This window comes from Euwallacea fornicatus, chromosome 3 (genome assembly GCF_040115645.1).
Source record: "Euwallacea fornicatus isolate EFF26 chromosome 3, ASM4011564v1, whole genome shotgun sequence".
Taxonomy (NCBI): domain Eukaryota; kingdom Metazoa; phylum Arthropoda; class Insecta; order Coleoptera; family Curculionidae; genus Euwallacea; species Euwallacea fornicatus.
In genome coordinates, this window is record NC_089543.1 from 5,369,116 (window position 1) to 5,392,549 (window position 23,434).

Genomic DNA, 23,434 nt, shown 5'->3' on the forward strand with positions numbered 1-23,434 from the left:
ATGATCTTCCAGTGTAGGTAAACGTAGGTATTCCCATTGTGTATAACAATCGAATCCTACGCATACCTAAAGCTGCGCAACGCTCAACTTTCGAAGTAATAATTCGATACTTAAATTTACACATATGACGTAAGATTTTGAGTAATTTGAAGGTTTATATCAACTATAAGATAAAGTCACCTTAAAGGACAAAAAATGTCCGAGGGAACTGAAATGGCCTGTCGCCTCTAACACTGAAAAATAATCCGCATTTTTTGTGGTTTCACTTTAATATTCGGTAAGCCCAATCGGGCAGTGCTGCACGTATTCTTTGTGTAAGTGTGATCCCCTTATGAAAGTAATGACGTCGTCTCAGTCGACATTAATTTCTATCATAATTGGGTTCTAAATTCCCTGTTGCCCATCGACGAGCAAAAAGATTTTTAAGAGCCAGATATGTCCAGCTCAGCAATATTGATCCTTTAGAAGCAAGGGAGTCAAATTAACAAGAAAGATGTTTACACCGTGACCACGAACAAATAACCTTTTCATTAAAAGTGTCTACAACATACAAATAGTTATTTGTCTCGAAATAATTTTATTCGAAGTCCTTGGTTGTACAAATCTTAGAATTATACCATTCATTGTGCGAGCCAGACTCATTACGTAAGAGCAGGTACGTTTATTCGTTTGCACCAGGGTCCAGATTTCTTGGAGCATGGGAAGTTATTTTAATAAATACATAATACATTCAGTAAAATTACTTGAAGAATGCGGTTTATGTACTTTAGACATGCGAGAAAGCAATCCCGATTCGTAAAAACATGTGGGGTCCTCCTATGGTACGTATGGTGGGTAAAAATGGATAAAACTCAGCAACCGCTGTATTGGCATAACGAATGCTTTTAGAAGGGCATCGGCCAGGTGCGAAAATTCTGCATTTGAGGTCTACATTCCAGTCCACTGGACAGAACGGAATTGATCTCAAACGTCACACTAAATGCCGAGGAATTATATTACTTCATGGTCTCCTGATGACTCGAGACTGAACACGGACGACACTTACTCTTCCTCCTCGGGACCTATTCGTGGGAAACGTTATAGTATAGTTCATCCTGAAGTTTGGGTCAATAATCGGCAGATAACAGAGAGACCCCACCCAGTGTGATGGCACGGATGCAACAGCAAATCCCATAATTGAAGATGCAAAAATAGATGATGGTCAGAAATGTCTATAATATTTGATTATAGGAATAAACACTGCAATCGATTCGAGGGTCAGAAGATAGCTAGCTTATCAACCCTAGAAAGGCCAAGTCTCAGTTTTGTAATTGAATTTCTTAATTAGTGTTAAGCAAAGAAACCGCTGTGGGGTCTGGATTACGAGGCAAATAAATTCAAATAGAATCAAAACGATGCTTCTATAACCTTTCGTATTTTATGAATCGGATCATTAATTCGTGTCGCTTGGGCTGATGATCATTGCATCAACTTTTACTTTTCGAACACACATACCGAACTGTATATGAATTAACTCCTCTGCGGAACCACACTAGCACTTACTAGTCTACATTCACATGAAACCTATCGAAAACTGCTAACGACCCACAGTGACCTAAATATCGGATAATGTCACGAATCAAATTGACGGTAAGCGGCAATTTTTTAAATGGTCTGCTAAAAGTGCAGAGTAAACATGACCACTGTCCCATGGTTTAACGCGAAAAAGGAACATCCCAACATTAGGAAAACAAAAACTGACTGTCCTTCATATTGTTAACGAGAGTGGTTGACCGACTATCCTTATCTTTTATTGTCACCCAGATGGCCAGGAAAATACAGCTGGCAAACACGTAAATTTTATGAAAGGGGAACTATACTCTCACTTTCGATTTGCTATTGTGTCATAAAGGTAATTTCACTGATATTCTCTCAAAGCACGAAAAATAATTTTCCGTTCCAACCAACTTAGCTGGCGCATGTGCACTTACTACGCCATTTTATTAATACAAGATTACACGACTTGCTCTGGTCTGTTGTCAGTGTGGGCCATTTACCTTCGTATTTAACTAAGGTACATACAATTTCACCTATATTTTCGGTTTCTTTCGAGGCAATCTCTAATGGTTTCGAACATCTATATTTCAGAAATTATCACCATAGTGTGCCAAAGAATGCTGAACCGACACTGCTTTATGTCCTGGAGGTTGTAATAAAAACACTACCGGGGGCCATATGGATTTCCATGTGTGTGTGTGTGTGTGTGTATTGGCGTTAAATCTTGAAATCTGAGTAGTCTTTTCAGGGTAGTGCTCACATGCTATCGTGACTAAGATGCATGGCGGAGTGTATGTAGAACCCAGCTTGCACAGCAGTTTCGAAAACTATCTGTGTACAAAAATATAGACAAATGTAGACATCTGAACTCATACCAAATCAAACATTTATGAGCTCAGATAGTCTCTGCTAGGTGCGTCGTTAATATTAACTTTAATTGCCACCTATAGGAAATAATCAATTTCCTGTGATTACTGAGGGAACGTGTTAATAACGGCATTGTTATAAAATGGGTTTTCTGTTTCCCGGTAGCAATGCTACTTATGCTAATACAAACCTAAAAAAACCAATGACCACATTTTGCGTTTAGGTAGTATTTAGGTAGCACATATAACCTTCTTAAAAATATTCACTACAGAACATCCAGGAAAACATATACGCTATATCTACACCAATTTTCATGAAAACTTTTTACAAATTTTACGTAATTTTCCTTACATAAAAATTAGTGTGAATTACCTACTTCTGCACATCTGAAACAGTCTAATACATTTGCCATGCAAAACATTAGCAAACATTAATTAAAGCTGATGATATAATTCAAATTTACTTGTATAAGGAGTCATTAATAAAACTACATTGAACATGGATGCAGGACTCTGTTCTAAAGAAACATTTTACCCATTACATCATAGCCATTTGTCAATTCAACTATGCTTACATGTTTTAATAGACTTTGTGTGACTTCTTGTAAAATTTCTAATTTCTCAAAGTGAATGTTGCCATTCTCTTGAAATTAAAACTACCCAAAACGACATTGTCGTTCTTGATGGTAAAGTTTCTTCTAAAGCATCTACTGCTTTACCTACTCATATGCTACTTTACCATCAACTCCCAATTCGAAATCAGATTTATAGTTCGTTTTCCTTCTACAAATGAAAAATGGTGGTCAAACTATAATCCGAGCCTAATTCATGGCGAGCCACATTTTGAACAATCAGGGCCATTTATGGCTCACAGGGATTAATATAAAGTCAATATTTTTTTTGCACAAAACATCTGACAAGCCGATAAAAAACCTCATTTTTTGCAAAGGGATGAATTAAAGGAAAATATTCCGGGATTTTGCAGTTTCACATAATTTTCAGGCCACCTACGTGGGACAGTGAATTAGTGCTGGGCTTGATACAATTTACACTTTAACAATTGACCAGGTAATTACTGCTTTTTTGTTGGCGATTTCTTCACACTTGACGGTCCATTGATTCTAAAATTCAATGCAGTGTAATTCCCAATGTACCATAGAAATAACGCTTTCTGCAAGGCAGTAGTTGTTCCTCGAATGGGAGTTATTAGTATATCTTGTACACTACTTGGGCTATCAGAACAATGGGAATAACAAGAACCACATGTTTTTGTTTATGAGAAGGTCCGGAAGGCACGTTAGAACATCCGAACACGGTGTATGGTAGTGGCAGTGTCCATGTCGAAATTGATTGGCGATAGAATTTTAATATTTGGGAAAATGAATGGAGCTAGGCTTGCACCTACAGTTGAAAACGTTATTGGGGAAAGATGTATGGGCGCAATTCAAAAGCACTACATCAACAATGAGCACAGTTTGGTTTTGTAAGTGCCGTATGTAGTATCTTAATTTGGAAAAGTGTTAGGCACCCACCAAGGGGTAGGTAGCTTCCGAGTTTTTCTGTCTACTATCTACATGGTATTTAACTACGTAAAATGACAATGGACTATGTAAAATGATTGAGAACGTAGCAGCTATAGGACCTCATTCTTATGCTGGTTCCATGCTTCTACATTTAGCATGGTGTTAAAACACGTTTCCAACACTAAGCTCCAGAGAATTTGTTTGACCTGTGCCCAGATGGATTGGTAAGTCCATCACCATTTCCATACACTTGCTATGCTGTACGTGATAGGTATTAATGGTGCGTTTTATAGTGTAAGTTTTTTTAAAACTCTTCCTGCCCCGTGGGGCAACATCCAGCATTAACCACAAATTGACCTTTCTAAGTATTTGAACAGATAGTAAATGTGTCTAGGAAGAAAAACCATTCCCCAGAAACTGCTCACTATTTACGTGAAATTGTATTTTAATGAGAGAGCGGCTGGGAGATATTGATTAACTATAATATTATGAGTCGGGAGATGTTTCGAACACCGGCGTACACATCGATTACAAAGTTAAAGACAGTTTTTTGAGCTTGAAGAACATGAACACACCTACGCATGCATCAAAAATGCTGATGCCGTGCCGTGAACTGTCACTTTTTATTCAACCCTGGGCACAGGAAACAAAGCCCACACAAATTGGTCTGGGAGGAATTTCTCGAGCGTTTGTCTATAATGAGCGAACGTAGAAAGCTTATTTGAGCCGCTGTCAATCGAAAAAACATGCAAGAAAACCATAAGGTCGGCCATAACGCTGGGAATAATAAAAGTCAGGGGCAGACTTCGGAATGCCGTGTCTGGTAAAAGCCTTTAACTTGAGTAGTTCCATTGACATACCGTAGTGCGTGGCGCTGAGAGCGGCCGCCTATTTTTTTAGTCATGATTTCAAAACATATTATGTGCTGTACGTGTGTAACTACCTAAAGCTGAGAAAACTGTATTTTTACCTAGTGAGGAGACTTCTTTTGGTTTATCGCTGGGTTTGGACGTTAAAGCACATGGCATGCGCCTAAACGACAATTTTTCGACACTGGTTCTCGCTTGAAAAATGCAAACAGAAACACATTCGCCGTCAGTTTTTTACGTTGTTAGCCTAGCACATCGATAAACATTAACACACACTTAAAGAAAAACCAACATACCACTAAAAACTTATTTAAAAATCACCAAAGTCCAACGAGTTGAGGTTAGAAATGGTTTTGTCCACTAAAAGAGTTTTTGTTGACAGTCTGCGGCCAATACGAGAACTGGGACTTTTTGTTTAATCTCACTTTAACTGAACGGTGACAATGTTTATATTCATATCACGACTTGAGGTTAGTACCAAGAACTGTCTAATGACTAGATCGACGTGACGATTTGAGATAACAAGTCCTCAAACAGACAGCAAACGCGAAACTGATTCGTGTCGGATTCGGCTGAATACCGTCTCGCCTCGGAACCAACCAGACTTGCTACACCCCACCCTACATGACGCAAGCGCCTACCTGTCATGCTCTTCCAAGCCCGGCTTTAGAATATGTCTTATACCGTGTTGCAATGTTTTCATACAATTCGTTTACTGAATGAGAATATCGTAACAAAACCTTTTGGGATTGGTTTTAGTCAGTGCTAGTCCGCTTTATTGACATATATTTACCCGATAATGTTTATGTAAATATTTAATTTCCTTGTTGGAATTCGCCATTAATCAGCAATCCTCACTTTTCAGCCGGCAGTAAATCGGATGTTTACGTTTATGAATCTAGTTCTGACGAACAGATGTATTTACACTTCCACCGACGCTGCCAGATATTTGGGCTCGTTGTGTAAGGAGATAGAGGTTGTAGTAGTTAGACAAGGCGCACCAGAAACAATGTGGGAGCCGGAGGGCGAAAAAATCGAACGGTTCAGCTATTTTATTTTTATATCTGCAAATCGGTTTTTGTGGTCAAAAAAGCCAAAAAATTAATGGCATAACCTGAAAAGCGCAGATTGTACTGCCAGCAAAAACAAATCATGTACGCTTGCGCGAGATTTCGATACTCGCATGAGTGTGTAAACTTCACTTTTCACACCCTAATAAAGATATTATAATATTATTTCATTCTGTTCGTTCTTGCAGTCTGTGCTCCAGTGTCTAGGCGTTGTTCCATCACGAACTGTCCGTCAATATTGTCGCACCGGCAAATTTACCACCCATATGATCAAAAAAACATTTTGAAAATCTCTTTTGAAATCAGTAACGTGTATTGATATTGAAATGTTTTTTAATGCCATGAAGGGCAACGAAAAATACCTTGCAAAGTTGTAAATTTTGTGTAAGTTTCAGTTACTTGAGAACTGAATATGATTGGTCACATTTCATTTTTTGGATCATGGAACAAAATTACGTATCGTGTGTTCCCGGATATGTAATTTGAGTCTTGTAATTTTGTAACTGATTGCTTACATTTTGTCGAATTTCTCAAGTGAAATTTCATTTTTGCCAATTTTTGTTTTATTAAAATGGCAAACTGTTATTTTTGAATAAATCAAAAAAAGTATAATCTCATATTAAATTTAAAGCTCCATTAAACCTCCTTAATTTGCACATTTTTCAATAAGGTGTCGGAATTCTTTAAAAGCTGCCTGTACGTGTTCTCTAGGAACTAATTAAACTGCCTGCGTCATCCTGTTTTATAATATTTCTATATCATTTGGAATGTTTTCTTCATAAACTCTTCGTTTCATTCTTGCCCAAACAAAAAATCCATTATCGTAAGGTCTGGGAATCTAAGCGGCCAAGATGTCCGGTTCATTCTCCCGAACCATTTTTCACCAAATCGATCATTCAGCCGAAAAAGCTTAATATGAGATTCAATATTTTTTAATTGATTTAACGATGATAGTTTACCATTTTAATATAACAAAAATTGGTTAGACCAAAATTTTTTTATTTAGAAAATACAATGCAATGTGACAAATCAAAGTTGACCGAGGACTTTCAAATTTGGAGTACGGGCTTAGGTCACGATTCTAAACAACTTTTCTTAATAACATTATGTCGAATTTGGGACAGAAAAGACACTTTACTCTACGGGACAAAAGGTTTTTTGAAAATTTCCAAGACATATTTGATTTTGTAAAAGTGAAATTATGTTAGAAATTTGTGTCTAACCGAGCAGGTTGAATACCAAAAAAATCAAAGTTTAAATCGAACGTTTTTTACCTTTTACAAGAGGAAGTTCACCGATCCTGGGATGCACGGTGTATGCAAGACCCTTTAAGGATACATTCGTATTGGTATCAAAATACGGCTAGCAATCCTCAATACAGTTTCTCCGTCGATTTCTAACGAATTGAACTTTTTCCGTTTATTGCGGCATCAAGTTAAAAAAAATCCGAGAATCTAGTAAAAACAAAAAACACGTTCAGCAATATCGCTTTACACCTTCAAATGTCGAACACATTTCGCTTTTTCGCAGTTTGTGGCGGCATTTGTGAGTACAGTTTCACACATTTTTACCGAGAATCTGAACGGTTTAATCGCTGCCAAAGCAAAACACGAAATCCGAAATATGGAAGGCAAAATTCGTTTGGTCTTTCAAACATTGGAGACACGTAACTTTCCAGCATTAGAATTATTGTCGAATTAGTACATCTTAGAGAAAAAACGTAAAAAAAATCATTTTGTCGGTAGTTTCGAAGAGTCCAAAATCACGGAAGCAGAATTTGACCGGTATGTACCTGCGACCTGTGTCTTCCCGCATCCAAAGCTTTTTATTGTGTGAACGATAATACTCCGTTTTTACACCCTGCCCGGGGAAAATTAACTTTCTAGATTTAAGCGTCTGATCCCAGTTGACGTAATCCAGTGCCAGAAAACACATTATGTGTGGACCATGCATGAAGCCTGGACGCAAATGGCTGGACAAACTTAAGCCGTGCCGCTATTGCCGTTGTTTTACGTCTTCAGATTCTGAATCGCTTTAATATGTCTTAGCAGCTCGGTGCGTACATTTTTGATAATTTCATCTGAGAATCCGCCAATCATGACAATTTCAACTGAGAATCCGCCAATCATGACAATTTCAACTGAGAATCCGCCAATCATGACAATTTCAACTGAGAATCCGCCAATCATGACAATTTCAACTGAGGATCCGCCATTCTCGACAATTTTAACTGAGAATCGGCGCCATTACGTTGTGAAGTATTGATTAAGGCAACTGCAGAAAATCACTCAGCCCCACAGTGACTTAAGTGTATTAGTAGAGAGTTGTCCGGAACTTGTGGAAGAATTAATCATAGACCCGGTGGCGTTCATCTGAAATTACCTACTACTTCTCTGAAAAGTTAGTAAAATGCCAAGTTAGTGAACAAAATGTGCGACAACAAATAATTGCATTCTTGCGGCATTGAAGGAGTTGTTGTCCAGATTATCGGCAAAACTTCGTGAAAACGTACAAATGCGGCAGCGAACTGTTCAAAACTGAAAATTCTTCGTCATCTAAAGGTGTAAAACGGTTTAGCTGACGGTATTTTGCGTCGGCATCCAAACCAGGTGGTTGGGCAGTATGGTCGTATTCAAAATTTATGAATCTTTATGAACTCCTCATTGAGTTAGAGAAAAGTTAGATGAGCTCGTTGTTTTTAAGTAAAGTCATTCCGCGGCCGCGTTTCGGGTTGCGTCCTAATCTGGTACTTTACTGCTATCAGATTTTTGGGATACGTGTGTGAACACGTACAAATGCGGTATCGAACTGTTAAAAGTTTAATTCTGTCTACGTTGGAAAACACAATGCGTTCAGATTCTCACTAAAACTTTATTAAAATATATAAATGCGGCAACAGATGGTTCGAAACTGAAAATCGTTTATTCGGCTTTAAAAGTGCGAAACGGTTTAGTTTAGCGTGTTTCAGTTTGCGTCTAAATTTCGTGGTTTGACAACACTTCAACGCTTTAGCTCCTCGTTGAAAATCATTAAATATTTATAAGTTCTCAACGAGCTGCGAAAATTCTTAATTTGTTCCGTATTTCGGATTGCGTCCGATTCGGATTATGTGCGAATTTCAGATTTCGTCCAATTCGGATTATGTGCATATTTCGGGTTGCGTCCAATTTAGATTATGTGCGTTTTTCAGATTGCGTCCAATGTCATGTTTAGATAATGGCCGAATATTGATTGGACAATCGAAAATGGCTTTTCGTCCTAGGACTTAGCGAAGGTTCAACTATCATTCTCAGTTAATTTTAACTGAGAATAGTGTGCAATTTCACTGCTCCAATTGTCCCTAGTTGTGTATGAGGTGTTTTTTTTTTTTTTTTTTTAAAGGTGAAGGAAAGAAAAAATTAAATTACTTGCTGTCCGTATTTCGAATTTCGCACACCCTGATAATTTTATTGCTGGAGCATCAGATTCTCGGTGAAAATGTAGCAATGAGGCACGTCAGCATTTGAACGCATAAACCGTTTAGATTTTCAGTAAAATTCATTGAAGATCTTTTCCAGCTAGAATTGACTAATTGGAAGACCCTCTTCGTCTTACTCGTTGGGGCATTATCTCCGGCCAACCTCTTTGCAGTATTATTTGCTGCTTTTATGTCAATCCGAAAATCCCGGCAAATAGCTTCCCACATCATTAGTAATTATTTTTTAACCACTTCCAGGGCAGCAAGCGTCTACCGAATATTTGGATAATTACTTTTAAGTTCATTCGTGATTTCCAGTTCCATTCATTCTTTCCATTTCCATACCGGCTCCAAGCGATCCTGTTTTAACAATGTGTTATGGAAAATATCAACCTTTCCAAAAGCAAATATGGGGATTTTAGACTACAAACTGGCCACATTTAGTGATATTGTCACTTATTCATCTTCTAAACCGAAAGATGATATCGCAATCACCGTGATTGATGACGACGGATGGAAAATTGAATGTCCTCCATTCCACAGCTTCGAAACACGTGCAGCTGAGAGAGGTAAAAGGGAAGCTGAGTGATAATCGGACATTAATGAGTAATTAATAGTAATTAGTAAACTATGAAGTGGAGCTAATGTTACTAGCAACATGATGTCGTGTCCGATCTGGTCTGAGAAATGTTTAAACGCAAGCGAAAACTGACCTTCTGTATCTTTTCTCGGATGAACTCTACCAAGTCGCCTGACAACACGCTAAGTGACCCTTACCACTAGACGGATGCGAGTTTTAAGTAGCAAATCCTCATGGATGCACCAAGGACTCAGCCTGGTTCTCACTTCTGTAGGTCGACGGTGCCCGTTATGGCGGTTGTAGAAATTGTTGTTGTTCCAGAAGCCCTAAGACCAGCAGCATTTTCCTGATTGTACCAAAAATGTCGCTTAATTCACTGCTGCACAACAGGTCCTGAATGAAGCCTATCTCCACCCACATAATCAGCCCGTCTATTTACATAAGGGTCATGCAAGACATGGTAATGGATACGGAATATGGAATAATATTGCACGCATCGCAGTACCAAGCATACACGTTACTCTTTAATCCGGCTATTTTGGACACTTCATTTAGAATTAATGGTATTAGTCATGGCAATCTTATGATACATTTTATTTAGTTTGTCATGCAGGCTATGCCGTGCTGACAAAGGCAGTGCAACTTAATAAAATTCTGTTACGAAATCGTTAAAATGATAATATAATTTCATAATAGTGTTTACTTTAAAGGGCTGGAAAATGAAGGAAAAATTAATGGAAGATATGGGTTTTTTTCTTTAATTCAGGAAGATAGCTGTGTTTACACTATACCCTCCCTTCCCGTGATAAATGAATGATAAATCGATCGCTACGTATATGTATAACGGGTGATCATTAAAAAAACCTCGCTGTAGGCGGTGGACCGTGAACGTAGGACGTTGATTAAGCCATTTGCTGTTAGCTATCAAACTTCTTACTGACAAACTGGGAGCAGATGAATTAATCTAAGACATGCCCCTGTTATTTCAACGCCCACTTGCGGTTGTTTTTAATGATCACCCTTTATATTTAAACATCTGCATCGTTTCGGGTTTAAAGTGCGAAAAGCTATTTCCTTTTCCATTGTTTTAATCGTCTTGGGCGGCAAATTTATCTAACCGCTTTCCAATTAATTTTTTCCTCAGCCGTTTAAATGTAGAGGTAGAAAACATAACAATAATTAAATCTCTTGTCAGGTGAAGCTCTATTTCTTCCCTTCCACTTAGGTATATTCCTAATTGGAATTCACCCTCTTCTCTCTTTTGGAATTCCATAAAGCTAATTAACAAAAATACTATTCGCCAAGCAGAAACAAATCCTAAGGGCCTTGTTGTCTTGTTTTTCACTTTTGCTCAGAACAGTTTGCTTCGATATTAGCAATTTGCCATTAACCGGATGTACCTGAGGGCTCTTTCGACACTTGAATTTCTTTGAGTTAAAAGCAGTAAACAGTATTACTCTTTAATTAACACATTTAAAACATCGTCAGTGAATTTTCCTTATTGACGTTGGTACATAATTAGGGATCTTATGGGATCGACTGGATTACAAGAAAAATCGACGTAGAGCAGGTATAAAAGCTTTATTCAAAATTCAATGAAAACAGAGGTATACATATTGATATCAAATGAACGTTCCAGACAAGGGCACTACCGGTTTCCTGCTTATTGGAGCTCATCGGGGCTCAGGAAAATTGTCACTTTTACAGTAAAAAAAACTGGATTATCTTTCGATTTATTGCGAATTTAGGGCATAAATTTTTGAATCTATCGATAATCATTATACCTTTCTTGTAAAACAAGAAAAAATAAAATAATAAATGAAAGAATAAACATGTTGAGCTGATGAACTACTGAAAATTTCCTGTTGGTTCACAATTTAAATAATTAGCAGTATAAAGTTTCTGCTCTAATCAAACTATTCGGACGATTTAGTTAAATGCTCAATCTCTGAAGGGAAAATTGATTGAATCTAATTGATGCGTAGGCGTTACGTTAAGAATTGATTATAAGACCAATTCTATCAAAGATAACACATCTCATATGGACAAGACCGACTCAAATAGAATGTAATGCAACTTTGATATGAAATAATTTTAAATGAAATTTTTAATAAAACTTAATTCGTCCAGCATCCTAATTCGGCGATCTGGCAACACTGCATACAGACTTTTAGCAAGAGTAAGAAGGGGTAGCCATTCATTATCACAAACGTGTACGAAGCGCCATCTTTGAACGAGTTGAGAATACTCGTGAACTGTAGATTTGCTGGTAAGTATGAAATCAATGAATTCACGTCCTCGGCTTATGATAGATTTTCTGCATATTGCGTATGTTTTTGCTTTTGAGCATGTGACACGGTACTAAAACGCGATGTTATATCACATGTTAGTTATGTTTGTGAATTTCAATTTCTCAAGGCAATGCTGGCAACATCAGACATTTGCAGAAATAATTACTGGCGTTAAAAAATGATACAGCATTCTGGATGTAATTCATCAACAATCCACCTTAAGGTTGAATTTGCTACAGCCAATTTTTCTTGAATTTTTAGGATGGCAGGTCAGAAAATTTTTTCCTAACTTAAAATTTTTTTAAGCACAATTTAGGTTAGTCACGTATTCAGCCTTTCACCAGTTGCAGTTTTTTTATTTAAAAAAAAATCTTCAAAAATTCGTCCACGTGACCATAAAAAAACTCAAGCCTAATAACTATTTCATTGAACTGCTTAAGCAGGTAGAGGCAAAATACCTTGGATACGCTACTGAGATTGAACTTATCAACCATCAGTAACCAATTTTTAACCAATCAGTCGAGCCAACTACTGGATCTGTGGAATTAACAATTAAAGTAAAAGTCTCTAGTCGTGCGTTGCTTCGTGCGTCATCGAAAACCTGAAACTACTTGTTGATCGTGCTCTTTACTCTTTGCTAGTACCTACCTCTCACCTGCTTTAGTTTACTACCGAGCGTCATATAATAACTACTCTGACATTTTGAAAGTAGTTTTGCATTGTAGCACCTATCAAAATGCCGAACTACCACAAACTGGAGGCTAAAGTAATCCAAGAACTTAAGGATATTGCCAACAAAATAAGGATCCATTCTATCACATCAACACAAGCCGCTAAGTCCGGGTGAGTATTGCTGTATAGTGGTGGATAGGGAGCCGCACGTGGTCGCTTAACCGGTGTTAAATCGGGTGATCCTGGAGGCCATCGCATAAATGTGAAAATTGTTACTAAATTTTTGACTCTACTATAGGGTTTCATTAGAGACTTCTAGTAGGGTATCTAGAATGAGAAAGGTTGCTATTGTTTCGGCTAATTTGTTACAGCATACTCAATTCCTAACGAGTGACTAGGCACTTTTTTACTTATTAGCGGTTTTATCGGGTTGTAAAATTAGGTATTTATATGAAAGGTACATAGTATTTTGCTAAAGAAATAGATGTAGATGATGGTTTGGTAAAATTAATAGTTGTCCACTCTTATACATATTTATTTTTAGTGAGCGTTATGTAGATTCGGCTTAATTGCATATTTACTTACTATTTAAGCATAATTGCGGTGTTTGAGGTTATGAACTGCCATACTGTTGACAATGATGACCTATGACATTGAAAAGTAGTTTCTCTCGCATCAATTTAGTCTATTGGTTGCAATGATTAGTACGTACAAGAATTACGATGGTAATTCGAAATAATGCTCTTTCGTCGTTAATACGGAACTAGGCATCTATGTCTTAATAAATAATATTCGAAATAGTCCAAAAAACCAGAAAAATTTTGTAAGCAGGTGACGTTTAAATTTGTTCAAAAATTGTCAGGAGTCCACCATGAGAACACGTGAAAGAAAATGTTAATAAAAACTTGTTTATTTATGACTTTTCATCAGAAATACGGTCAAATACTAATTAATTTCTATTTGTTTTGTAGCTTTCTTTGTCATCCGACTTCTTTGGCTCGCTCTCTTAGTAGCTTTTTTAGAACTTTTTCGCTTCTAGTTCATGAAGGTGAACGAGTCGTTCATCTTTCAGCGAGACAAATAGTTGAGGCCTATCATAGAGTTATTTGAAAAAATTTCAAAAAATAAATTTAAACTTCATACTTATAAATTACTCAAAACTCCCCACTCACTTTTTCTTGCTGAAAAGTGAGAAGACGTTAATATTTCTCCTGCCTGGTGTGAAATCTACATCTATTTTAGGTAATATTCAGAGAATAAGATTGTGTAAAGTGCAATAATTTACAAAATTTAAACAATGGTCCATTATAGACAGAGGTGCGTCACGGACAAGTCTCCCCTAGAGAGTTTTCCGTGTGTCATTAATTTTGACTAATTTACTTAAATAACCATTGAAGCTATAATTTAAAATACATTATAAATAAAATAAATTAATAATAAATTGTGGAAAATTTAATTTTGAAATAAATGTACCTACATATTATTGCTAGGATTGTCACCTTGTCAAATCCAACTGGGTGACGTAGGCAGTTCTTCACTAACAATGTGATTTTTTCCTTCTTACGGCTCAACTCAACATCACATTTACTACGCATTTTCTTTGGTTCGCCATCATCCATATATTCACGTACCTATTCGATGCCTACGTAGGTCAAACTCTCAAGCCAAACTAACCCCTGGGCACCTGCAACGATTTCGGGAAATCCCTCGCATAGTCGGTGAAATACCGATTTAATTTCGCTGTACATTAATGTTCGGTTTCGGATTCTGCCCCTTCCTTCCATCTATCCGACATGATCTATGGCGCGTATCTTAGGGAAGGTCTTTGTGAGGTGTACATTCCCTACACAGAACTTATATAGACTTAATGAATTGCACAGCCTTATGCGGAGATAGCCAGAAGTCCAGTCAGCGTCGTAACCGAATGTTCCAAATGTCCAATGTTGATTATTCCAGAAGTGTCGAGAACCTTCCGGACATGCGAATTGTACCGATTCAGTCCATCTGCGCTGCAATGTGTACAGTTTTGGGGGAGTGTTCTTTTTGGTTCTTTCAGTTTTTGAGATGTTTAGCTCAAATTTGAAATAATGAACGCTTCAAATATACAGGGTGATATGTTGTTTTTACATCAAATTTTAAAATTATATTATATGTGAGAATATAGATATTTACTCAGACGTTGAGTTTTTAATAAAGTGAATTTACAAAATATTATTCATGTGATTTATTTATAGACCCTCTTTGATTCAGAAAGGTAAGTATACGGTACTTTGCCAGTTTTGCTTATCATCATGGCATCAGTCGTTTCGTTCAATTTCGTACCCCTCTATAAAGCAACAGAATGAAACCCCACAACCGAAATCGTTCAAATATTCCTATACAATACCCAGAATAATAAAATCGTTACGCTATTGTAACTAGGGGGTAGGTAAAATTAACAACGCCCCTCATATGAGAGTATATACGTATTTATATTATACATTGCTGGGTATCACCTGGTCTAGGACGATGAAGGAGCGACGAAGACCGTCTGAGATAGAAGATGAAATTTGGAACTAAATTTTTATACAGGGTATTAATTAGTAAGTATACAGATAAACATTAAGGAAATTGAAAATATCCGAGGGAATCGGGACGATTCGAGGAAAATCTAGAAAGACCGTGGAAATATGACAATTAGCAAGCGACAAGAGGATTTCGCAAAGTGATAGGGAGTGTCCAGTGTATCACGTATCGTAAATTTTCATTAAGATCATGTGGAAGGAATTGAATTTCGTCAATAAATGGCAGAACAAAACCTTATGTATTTTCAAACTACATTAAAAACATAATTCTAGAGCATTTTTGCCTTCGAAGGCATGTCGGTGTGAAAGTTCTTCTCACTCCTACTAAATCATTTAATAGCTCAAGTAACACGTCCAGCACTGTCACGGACTGTACTAATAGTGATATATTTTTCCAGACACCCGACGTCATGTTCATCAATTGCCGAAATTCTCTCAGTATTATTTTTCCACACCATGCGTTATAAAGTCTCTGTTCCACGAGATCCCTCAAGCGACCGATTCGTTCTCTCTAAGGGCCACGCAGCCCCAGCTCTATATGCAGCATGGGCCGAGGCAGGTCTCTTCCCAGTAGCAGATCTACAGAATTTGAGGAAATTTAATTCTGACCTTGAAGGCCATCCGACCCCCAGGTTAAGTTTTGTTGATGTTGGAACTGGATCTCTAGGCCAAGGGCTTGCTATTGCCGGAGGCATGGCCTTTGTGGGTAAAAATTATGACAAGGCAAATTACAGGTGATTTTTTTAAATTACTGGACATGCTATTTGCAATTAAAAGAAAAATGATTTATTTAGGGTCTATTGCTTAATTGGCGATGGGGAGAGCGCAGAAGGCTCCATTTGGGAATCAATCCACTTTGCCAGCATTTACAAACTTGACAATATTTGCATCATTTTTGATGTAAATCGTTTGGGGCAGTCACAGGAGACTTCTATGGGGCATGATGTTGAAAATTATAGGAGAAAACTTGAGGCTTTTGGGGTGCATGCCATTATCGTCGATGGGCATGACGTTGAGGAGTTGGTTAAAGCTTTCCATACTGCCGCAAATACCAAAGGCAAACCTACAGCCATTGTTGCTAAAACACTCAAAGGGAAAAACTTCCCTAAGGTGAGTCCATTGTGAGGTTTACACTTCTCACCTGTAGGCATCGGTTAGGTGGTCATGAAGTCCATTAGGAAAATCCATTAGGTATAGAGTAAATGTATGAATAATTTTAGATATGAATTTTTGAACAGTTAACAGTTTTTCATTTTATTATTACCTTTATTAATTTTTCAGCACCCTGTTCGTGTGAAGTGTTTGAAAACCAAACCCTCATAATGCCTTAGCAAATGTAGTTCTTTATTCTTTATCCAACAAATGGAAAATGTATTTCTGTTTTTTGATTTTCAAGTATTCCATGCAAATGCTGAATATGCACATTTTTTTTATTATCTAAAAACAGTCAATGGGCTCACGCATCAGCAACCATTCGGTTGTTCCCAACCGTTATGTAAATTAGTTTGAAATAACTCTGTTTAGCGCTAATTCTAAATCTAGCTATATTCACTCCAATTCCAGATCGAGAACTTGGACAACTGGCACGGAAAACCTTTGGGAGCGGAATCAGACCGAGTTATAGAGCATTTAAACACTTTAATAAAAAATTCCGGGCCACTGCAAGTCCACCCTCAAAAACCACTCAAAGACGATGTTGTTCCCGTTGATATCACCAATATAAAACTCACCTCTCCTCCCGACTATAAAATTGGAGATAACGTTGCTACAAGAGTTGCATATGGTAAAGAAAGACCGTAATACCTTCTCAAACTTAATTTTGTCCAATTCAGGTACTGCACTGGTGAAGATAGCCCAAAACAACCCAAGAGTAATTGCTCTAGACGGTGATATGAAAAACTCTACATTTTCTGAAAGTCTGTTGAAATTCGATGCGGCCAGGTATGTCGAATGCTTCATCGCTGAGCAAAGCTTGGTTGGTACTGCCATAGGCGCAGCCTGCAGAGATCGAACTGTTCCGTTTGTTTCAACTTTTGCTTGCTTCTTAACAAGAGCTTTTGATCAGGTGACATTAACATCCTGCAGGCGTTTGGAGTTTTAAGTTTGACATGAGCCCACATAATTTGCAGATAAGGATGGGAGCTATTTCTCAAACGAATGTAAACTTTGTTGGTTCTCATTGCGGTGTAAGTATTGGCGAGGATGGGCCTAGTCAAATGGCTCTGGAAGATTTAGCGATGTTCCGTGCTGTTAACGGAAGTACCATCTTCTATCCTGCAGACGCGGTTGCTACCGAAAGAGCTATCGAACTTGCTGCCAACACTAAGGGCATAACATTTACTAGAGTTAACAGACCCACAACATCTGTCATCTATGCTAACGACTTTGTTTTTGCTGTAAGTCATATGTTGACCTATAAATCGTAGCTATGCTCAATCAATATCTCATAGGTCGGCAAAGCCAATGTAATCCTCTCATCCCCGAAGGATCAAGTTGTTTTAATCGGAGGTGGGATCACCCTTCAGGAGTCCATTGCAGCTGCTAAACAGCTCGAAAAAGCTGGCATTCACGCTAGAGTGATTGATCCGTTTACGGTGAAACCCCTGGATAAAGAAACAATCATCAACAACATTAAGGAAGTAGGAGGAAGGGCAATTGTTACAGAAGATCATTACTACGAGGGTGGTCTGGGTGATGCCGTTTTTGCTGCTACAGCTTTAGAAAGAAACATTATTGTCAAACATTTGGCTATAGGAGAACTGCCACGATCGGGTCAGCCAAACGTGCTCCTTGATCACTATGGAATTTCAGCCAAACATATTGTATTGGCTGCCGAGGAGATATTGAAACTTTAAAGTCATTGCACCCCTTTTATAGGTTCTTTTTACTGATATAATGAATGTTATTTTTAAATTTATCCACATCATTCCGTATTTTTCACACTACTTCTTTTGTTTATTATTTTTTATAATTCGGAAATATTATAACCACATAACCGCACTACTGGCAGTTTGATTATGAACTGTATTATCGCACTGCTCTGGTTATTTTTCTGTGTTATCTTGGCTGCGTTTGTATACAACGTATAAAATTTCATTTGCAAATTTGAGAAAATGGCGTTCAGAAACCTTAACAATTTTTTGCTCATCAACTTAAATTTTGATAATCTTAAAAATAAATAATAAATATTCCAAATTTGTGATTATTTTTGAGTATTTATTATTATTGTGCAACCTCTGTAGAAAAAGCATCGTACCATTGATGTTTCATAAAGCCAACTGGTCGTTACGGTCCTGTTTTGTAAATTTGGATTTGCGTATAGATGTGTTGTCTTATGAAACATGCATTAATAAATCTTATGTCTCATGTAAATCAAAGTGTGTTTTATTGTCTAACAAGAAATGTTTGGAAATTTACCCACAAACGGTCCTCACTACGCTATGCATCAACAGGCATGCTGATACATAAAAAGAGGGAACTAATGTGAGTGGTTTTACCATATTTTTTTTTATCGTTTTTTGTCAGTTTTCGTCATTTTGATATAAGCAATATGAATGGTCGTTACGACTTCATGTAGCTATAATCTACAACGGATTTAATTTTTCTCACAAATGAGCAAAGCACGCGTTCCTACTTGATAAACTCTTATAATAAAAATGTGATATAAATTTCAAATTAACCTCGTAACATGCCGCATAATTCGTTTGAAATTGATCAATTATTTGTTTCACTTCATTTTCGATTTTTGTAAAAGTTATTAGTTCAAAATTCAGTTAGCTTGCCCTCTAAGTGTCTATGGCGTAGGTATCGCTGTTTACTTTCATTTTAAAACCGATAAATAGATATACCAAAACCAATTAACACAGAAAATATTACTTCTATTAATCCTGTAAATTTTCCATTCTTACGTGTATGTAAGAGTCATCTGCAATTAATAAACTGAAAAAAATATATTTTTCTAAGGTAATAAATATATATATTTTATTATATATATATGCAATAAAATACATACGTATTATGTGGGTTTAGATTCATTTGGTTATACGCATGTTCTACTTTTTTCTAGAGCATGCGCTTATTTGCAAAAGTGGACCATTGCCAGTGATGCATGGGTATTCCCGGGGCATTCAGTAATACCCCAATGAAGTAATAAGGTTTAAAAATGTCGAATTGTGAATGAGGTGCCATAAACGGATGTATTTATTAGGGTTCATGAAATTTCTATCAGCTGAATCGAGAAACTCGGTACCAGGAATTTTGATGATGTCTACAGTAAAACCTTGTAAAACATGCAGGTTAGCAGAGATTGTACTGATGACCGTCTTAAATTGTGAAATACGTTTCGTCCAAAGATATGATGGCATGACTTGCAAATAAGTTAATCGGCAATTTTTTAAGGGGTAAATTGAATTGTTTATCTGGAATTTTTCAGGGAAAAAAACTAGACTCGGATTTTCCCCTTAATCTGTCCTTTGCTTTCATATTTTTATTGAAAGAGGTGTTCAATGATTTGCACGTAAAAGAAGAAATTTTTCATTACATTGAAAATATTTATTTTGAATAAATAAAAATATTCTGATCACAGGGAACTTACAAGCATTGAAATCATCTATAACAATAGCTTAAATGTAACATTATATAATGTTTAAAAAATAAAGGATACAATTTTTGCTAAATACCGTGCATAGAATGCTGTGCCGTAGGTAAGGAACGGATTTATTCTAACACACTATGCTGAATATTCATATTGTAATAAATAAATAAATTAATTGAACTGATAATAACTAAGCAGTCAAAAGTAGTTTGAGTCACCTTAGCAGTAGAGGTCACATTATACTGCCCTCACATGTAGTATATTATGGTCCAGTGCTTACACACAATAAAATCACGGGTCTCTATTCAAAAACAAATTTATTAAGAGGTTGTAGATGTATGTATGTTTTGTCGCTTATAACCTTTGTTGTTATGGTACCTATAAAAGCAAAAAAAAAATCGAAATTTATTTTTTAAATATTCTGGGAATTTATTAGCTATTTGTTGGAGCGGGGAATTATTTAGTAATAAAGATTTTCCTCCAATCTAATGTAATTTTATTGTCCAGTTAATATTTAAAATGAATTATTACGAACGGCTCGATGTCATAACGCTTTGCGAACACTTTGGATTCGACACCACTGTCGACCAGAAAGAAGGTGAGCAAACAAACAGCTCGAGAATTTTGGGAATTATACCATAATCCACATATCATTTAAAGCACCTACATAGCAGAAAAAAGTTGTAATTGCCACACTGATTATTATCAATGTTACATAACTTCTTGCATAACTAGAGCAGGACCCCATGTAAGATGTGCCTACGTGCTTTCTTAGATTTATCACAATATCTTAACCACTGGGTGGCAGGTAACTGTTAGATATTTAATATAAAATACTGAATACAACTCCAAAACGTTTTTTGAACATTGTTACGTGGGTATAACAATACAAATCAGTCATCTAGGTAATAGTTAAATTCCTGCAGAATTCATGTTCTTAAAACGCTGCCTTGAAACATGACATTTTGTGTAATACACAAACTTTGAAGTTGCCGAAGAAATGCCTTAGTAGTAAATTGAGTTAGAGGAATTGGTCTAGTCGGTTTAATAAGTTACGGATATCAGTACCTGATGAAGGAATCAAACACTCATCATGCACGATTAACTGAGCAAATTGCAGACTGCACGTGTTTCCAAGCAATTATAACGAATTTTACACAAATGCTAATTTTATGACTTATTATTATTGTAATAGATGCAGTGACGTTGCTTTAACAGTAATACATAATATATAAGTGTATTAAAAATAAAAAAATTGCCTACTTAATTTAGTGGAGACTCAAATTCCAGGGAATTCCAAGCTGATTACCTTCGTCCCTTATCCTGGACGCACATTTCCATGTTCCGACTCCATCGTCTGTTAGGGAAACAAAAAAATTATTAACGAACGTAAAGAATGGTTATCAAGGTTCTTAAGCCATTCTTCATACTAAAGGATACTTCAACAATACGTCTATTTGAAATGGAAATTTTCGTGCCGATCTGTCCTCATAAACATTCCACATTTTTTGTGTGTTGATAAAGAAGATAAATAGGTCGATTTGAACAATTCGTAATAAGTCAATATAGGCGATGTGGATAATGTGAAATATTAGCAGGCACCATCTAATTATTGAGCTTACAATACACAATGCTGTTCAGCCGCGTGGAATTTGTTGAATCGGTATTTCAATTGATGTGGATATTAATTTAAATAAGATCTCGAATACGCTAATTTTAGATGTGAATATGATATTTTTCGATGTGAAACCATCGCATCTCACAATAGAAGTCCGAGAACAATCATTTAGTAAAAGCGAAATTTTTTAATCTTTCGGATACTCGAAAGTGCAACTTTTCCCAGTTTGACCGGCTCTGCATTTTAGGTTTGCCAAATTCCTAGATATGGACCACCCTATACGTGGGCCATCATGCTACGTATGTAATTACATTACATTACATACGTGTATACATACAAAAATAATTTTTACAACTCTATATATCGAAAACGGTCTAAGCATGTAGTATAAATACGATTTTCGTTTAAAATTTCGAGCAGAGTTCAATTATTGAATAAAATAGAAGATGTTCCGATAGAAAATTATTAACTTTGATTTGGCACGATGGACCGATGCGGTGTGCAAACATTTTTTAGGAAAATATTTTTAACGAACCTCAACAGCTTCGTGTTAATAATTTTTTATTGTTCTCGCATTTTCTGATTTTTTATCGTTTTTCCTCCTTTATCCACTGCCTACATATTTAAAAGCGACCTTGCGTTATTAACAGTAATACCTTTAAAACATGCTAGATGTTAACGTTAATTTTCTTCAAAACAAAACGGGGTTAGTTTTACAATACATTACTAATAACAATCAATAAGCACACTTTGCAGGGAGCAGTGGTACAGGTAGACGTACAATGGGCCAAATATATTTTATCCACCACATCGCGCATTTTACACATATTTTCAAATTCCAAAAAAGCAACCAAATTTACAAGTTCCATGCACATTTTCAAATAAAATTAAACACATGCACTGGGCAAGGGACAATGGAATTAAAAAACACTTCTGCAATGAATATCGCAATGTATTCGGTTATGACATGTAAAAAATACAATATCATATCATCTTGAATAAACGCGGATACAGCATTTAGTAGTACGCATAATAATAATAATAATTTTAATATTTTTATTAAATATCACAACTTTGACAGTTTAATCCTTTATCATTTAGAAAATTCATCTAAATTTGAGATTCAGATTCCCGTAAACAGGAGATAAGAACATCGAAGACATGTTTAATTTCTATATCCATTTGTTCGTCTTTCAATTTCAACGCCTTTAACAATTTTAGCTTATTGTTCCGGCGGTCAATTTCAAAAGCGACAAACCGCTAGTAAATTCATTTGAATACCAATAAATAATTGCTACTTAACTAATATTACAGTCTTGCTTAACTATGGAACTACTTAATAGAAATTGCCAGTAAGCCACTGTATAAGGTGTCCCACACTCAATAGAATGTTAAATGTTTTCGGAGAACTGTTGAACAGTGATTGAACATACAGTTTCTCCCAAGACGAATGTAACAAGGGGAAAAATGGACCAAACCTTTTTGGGAGTTGAGTCCTGTTTGTTGTAAAACTATGGCGTCGAAAACTGAGCTGATTCCATGTTACGCAGGGTGTTTTATAAACAAATTTGTAGAAATCATTACCAGTGAATTGTCTTTATTTTTCAAGGTACGAAAAAATTCGACTGAAAAAAATGATTTAGAATGCAATCTTATATCTCCGTACCAAATTTCAAGAACATAGAGATATTTTTCGAAAAAAAAAATACTTTGGAGAAAATTGGATTGTTCGAAATGGACCAATCAATTGGCCGCCGAAATCCCCAGACCTATTAATACTAGACTTTTTTTTTA

The 23,434-nt window shown here is 36.4% G+C and overlaps 3 protein-coding genes and 1 long non-coding RNA gene across 7 annotated transcripts in view; 2 read left to right on the plus strand and 2 right to left on the minus strand.

Annotated features, from left to right (window-relative positions):
* The window catches only part of PlexA (plexin A), a 142,567-nt gene extending 137,193 nt beyond the window's left edge, over positions 1 to 5,374 (minus strand). The window contains exon 1 of the mRNA XM_066302837.1: positions 4,896 to 5,374. The gene's annotated coding sequence lies outside the window, so the exon portion shown is untranslated. The remainder of the gene's footprint in view (positions 1 to 4,895) is intronic.
* A 3,174-nt stretch (positions 5,375 to 8,548) lies between these two features.
* On the plus strand, positions 8,549 to 10,641 carry LOC136350337 (uncharacterized). Of its 2 annotated transcripts, XR_010734139.1 has the most exons (3): positions 8,549 to 9,890; positions 9,939 to 10,171; positions 10,223 to 10,641. It is a non-coding gene; the product is annotated as an uncharacterized lncRNA (long non-coding RNA). The 2 variants fall into 2 exon arrangements; XR_010734138.1 differs by having other exon boundaries at positions 8,549 to 10,171.
* A 2,049-nt stretch (positions 10,642 to 12,690) lies between these two features.
* Positions 12,691 to 18,805, plus strand: LOC136350547 (transketolase-like protein 2). Its single transcript, XM_066302380.1, has 7 exons — positions 12,691 to 13,035; positions 15,827 to 16,162; positions 16,223 to 16,538; positions 16,992 to 17,211; positions 17,261 to 17,493; positions 17,558 to 17,824; positions 17,879 to 18,805. Exons 1-7 carry the CDS (start codon positions 12,929 to 12,931, stop codon positions 18,281 to 18,283), a joined length of 1,884 nt encoding a protein of 627 aa, XP_066158477.1. The 5' UTR covers positions 12,691 to 12,928; the 3' UTR covers positions 18,284 to 18,805.
* Positions 18,806 to 19,983: 1,178 nt separating this feature from the next.
* Positions 19,984 to 23,434, minus strand: part of LOC136350545 (trehalase-like) — a 28,029-nt gene continuing 24,578 nt past the window's right edge. For all 3 annotated transcript variants that reach the window (XM_066302377.1, XM_066302378.1, XM_066302376.1), the window contains one exon: positions 19,984 to 21,379. In XM_066302377.1, coding sequence (XP_066158474.1) covers positions 21,328 to 21,379 — 52 coding nt within the window. In that variant the 3' untranslated portion in view covers positions 19,984 to 21,327. The remainder of the gene's footprint in view (positions 21,380 to 23,434) is intronic.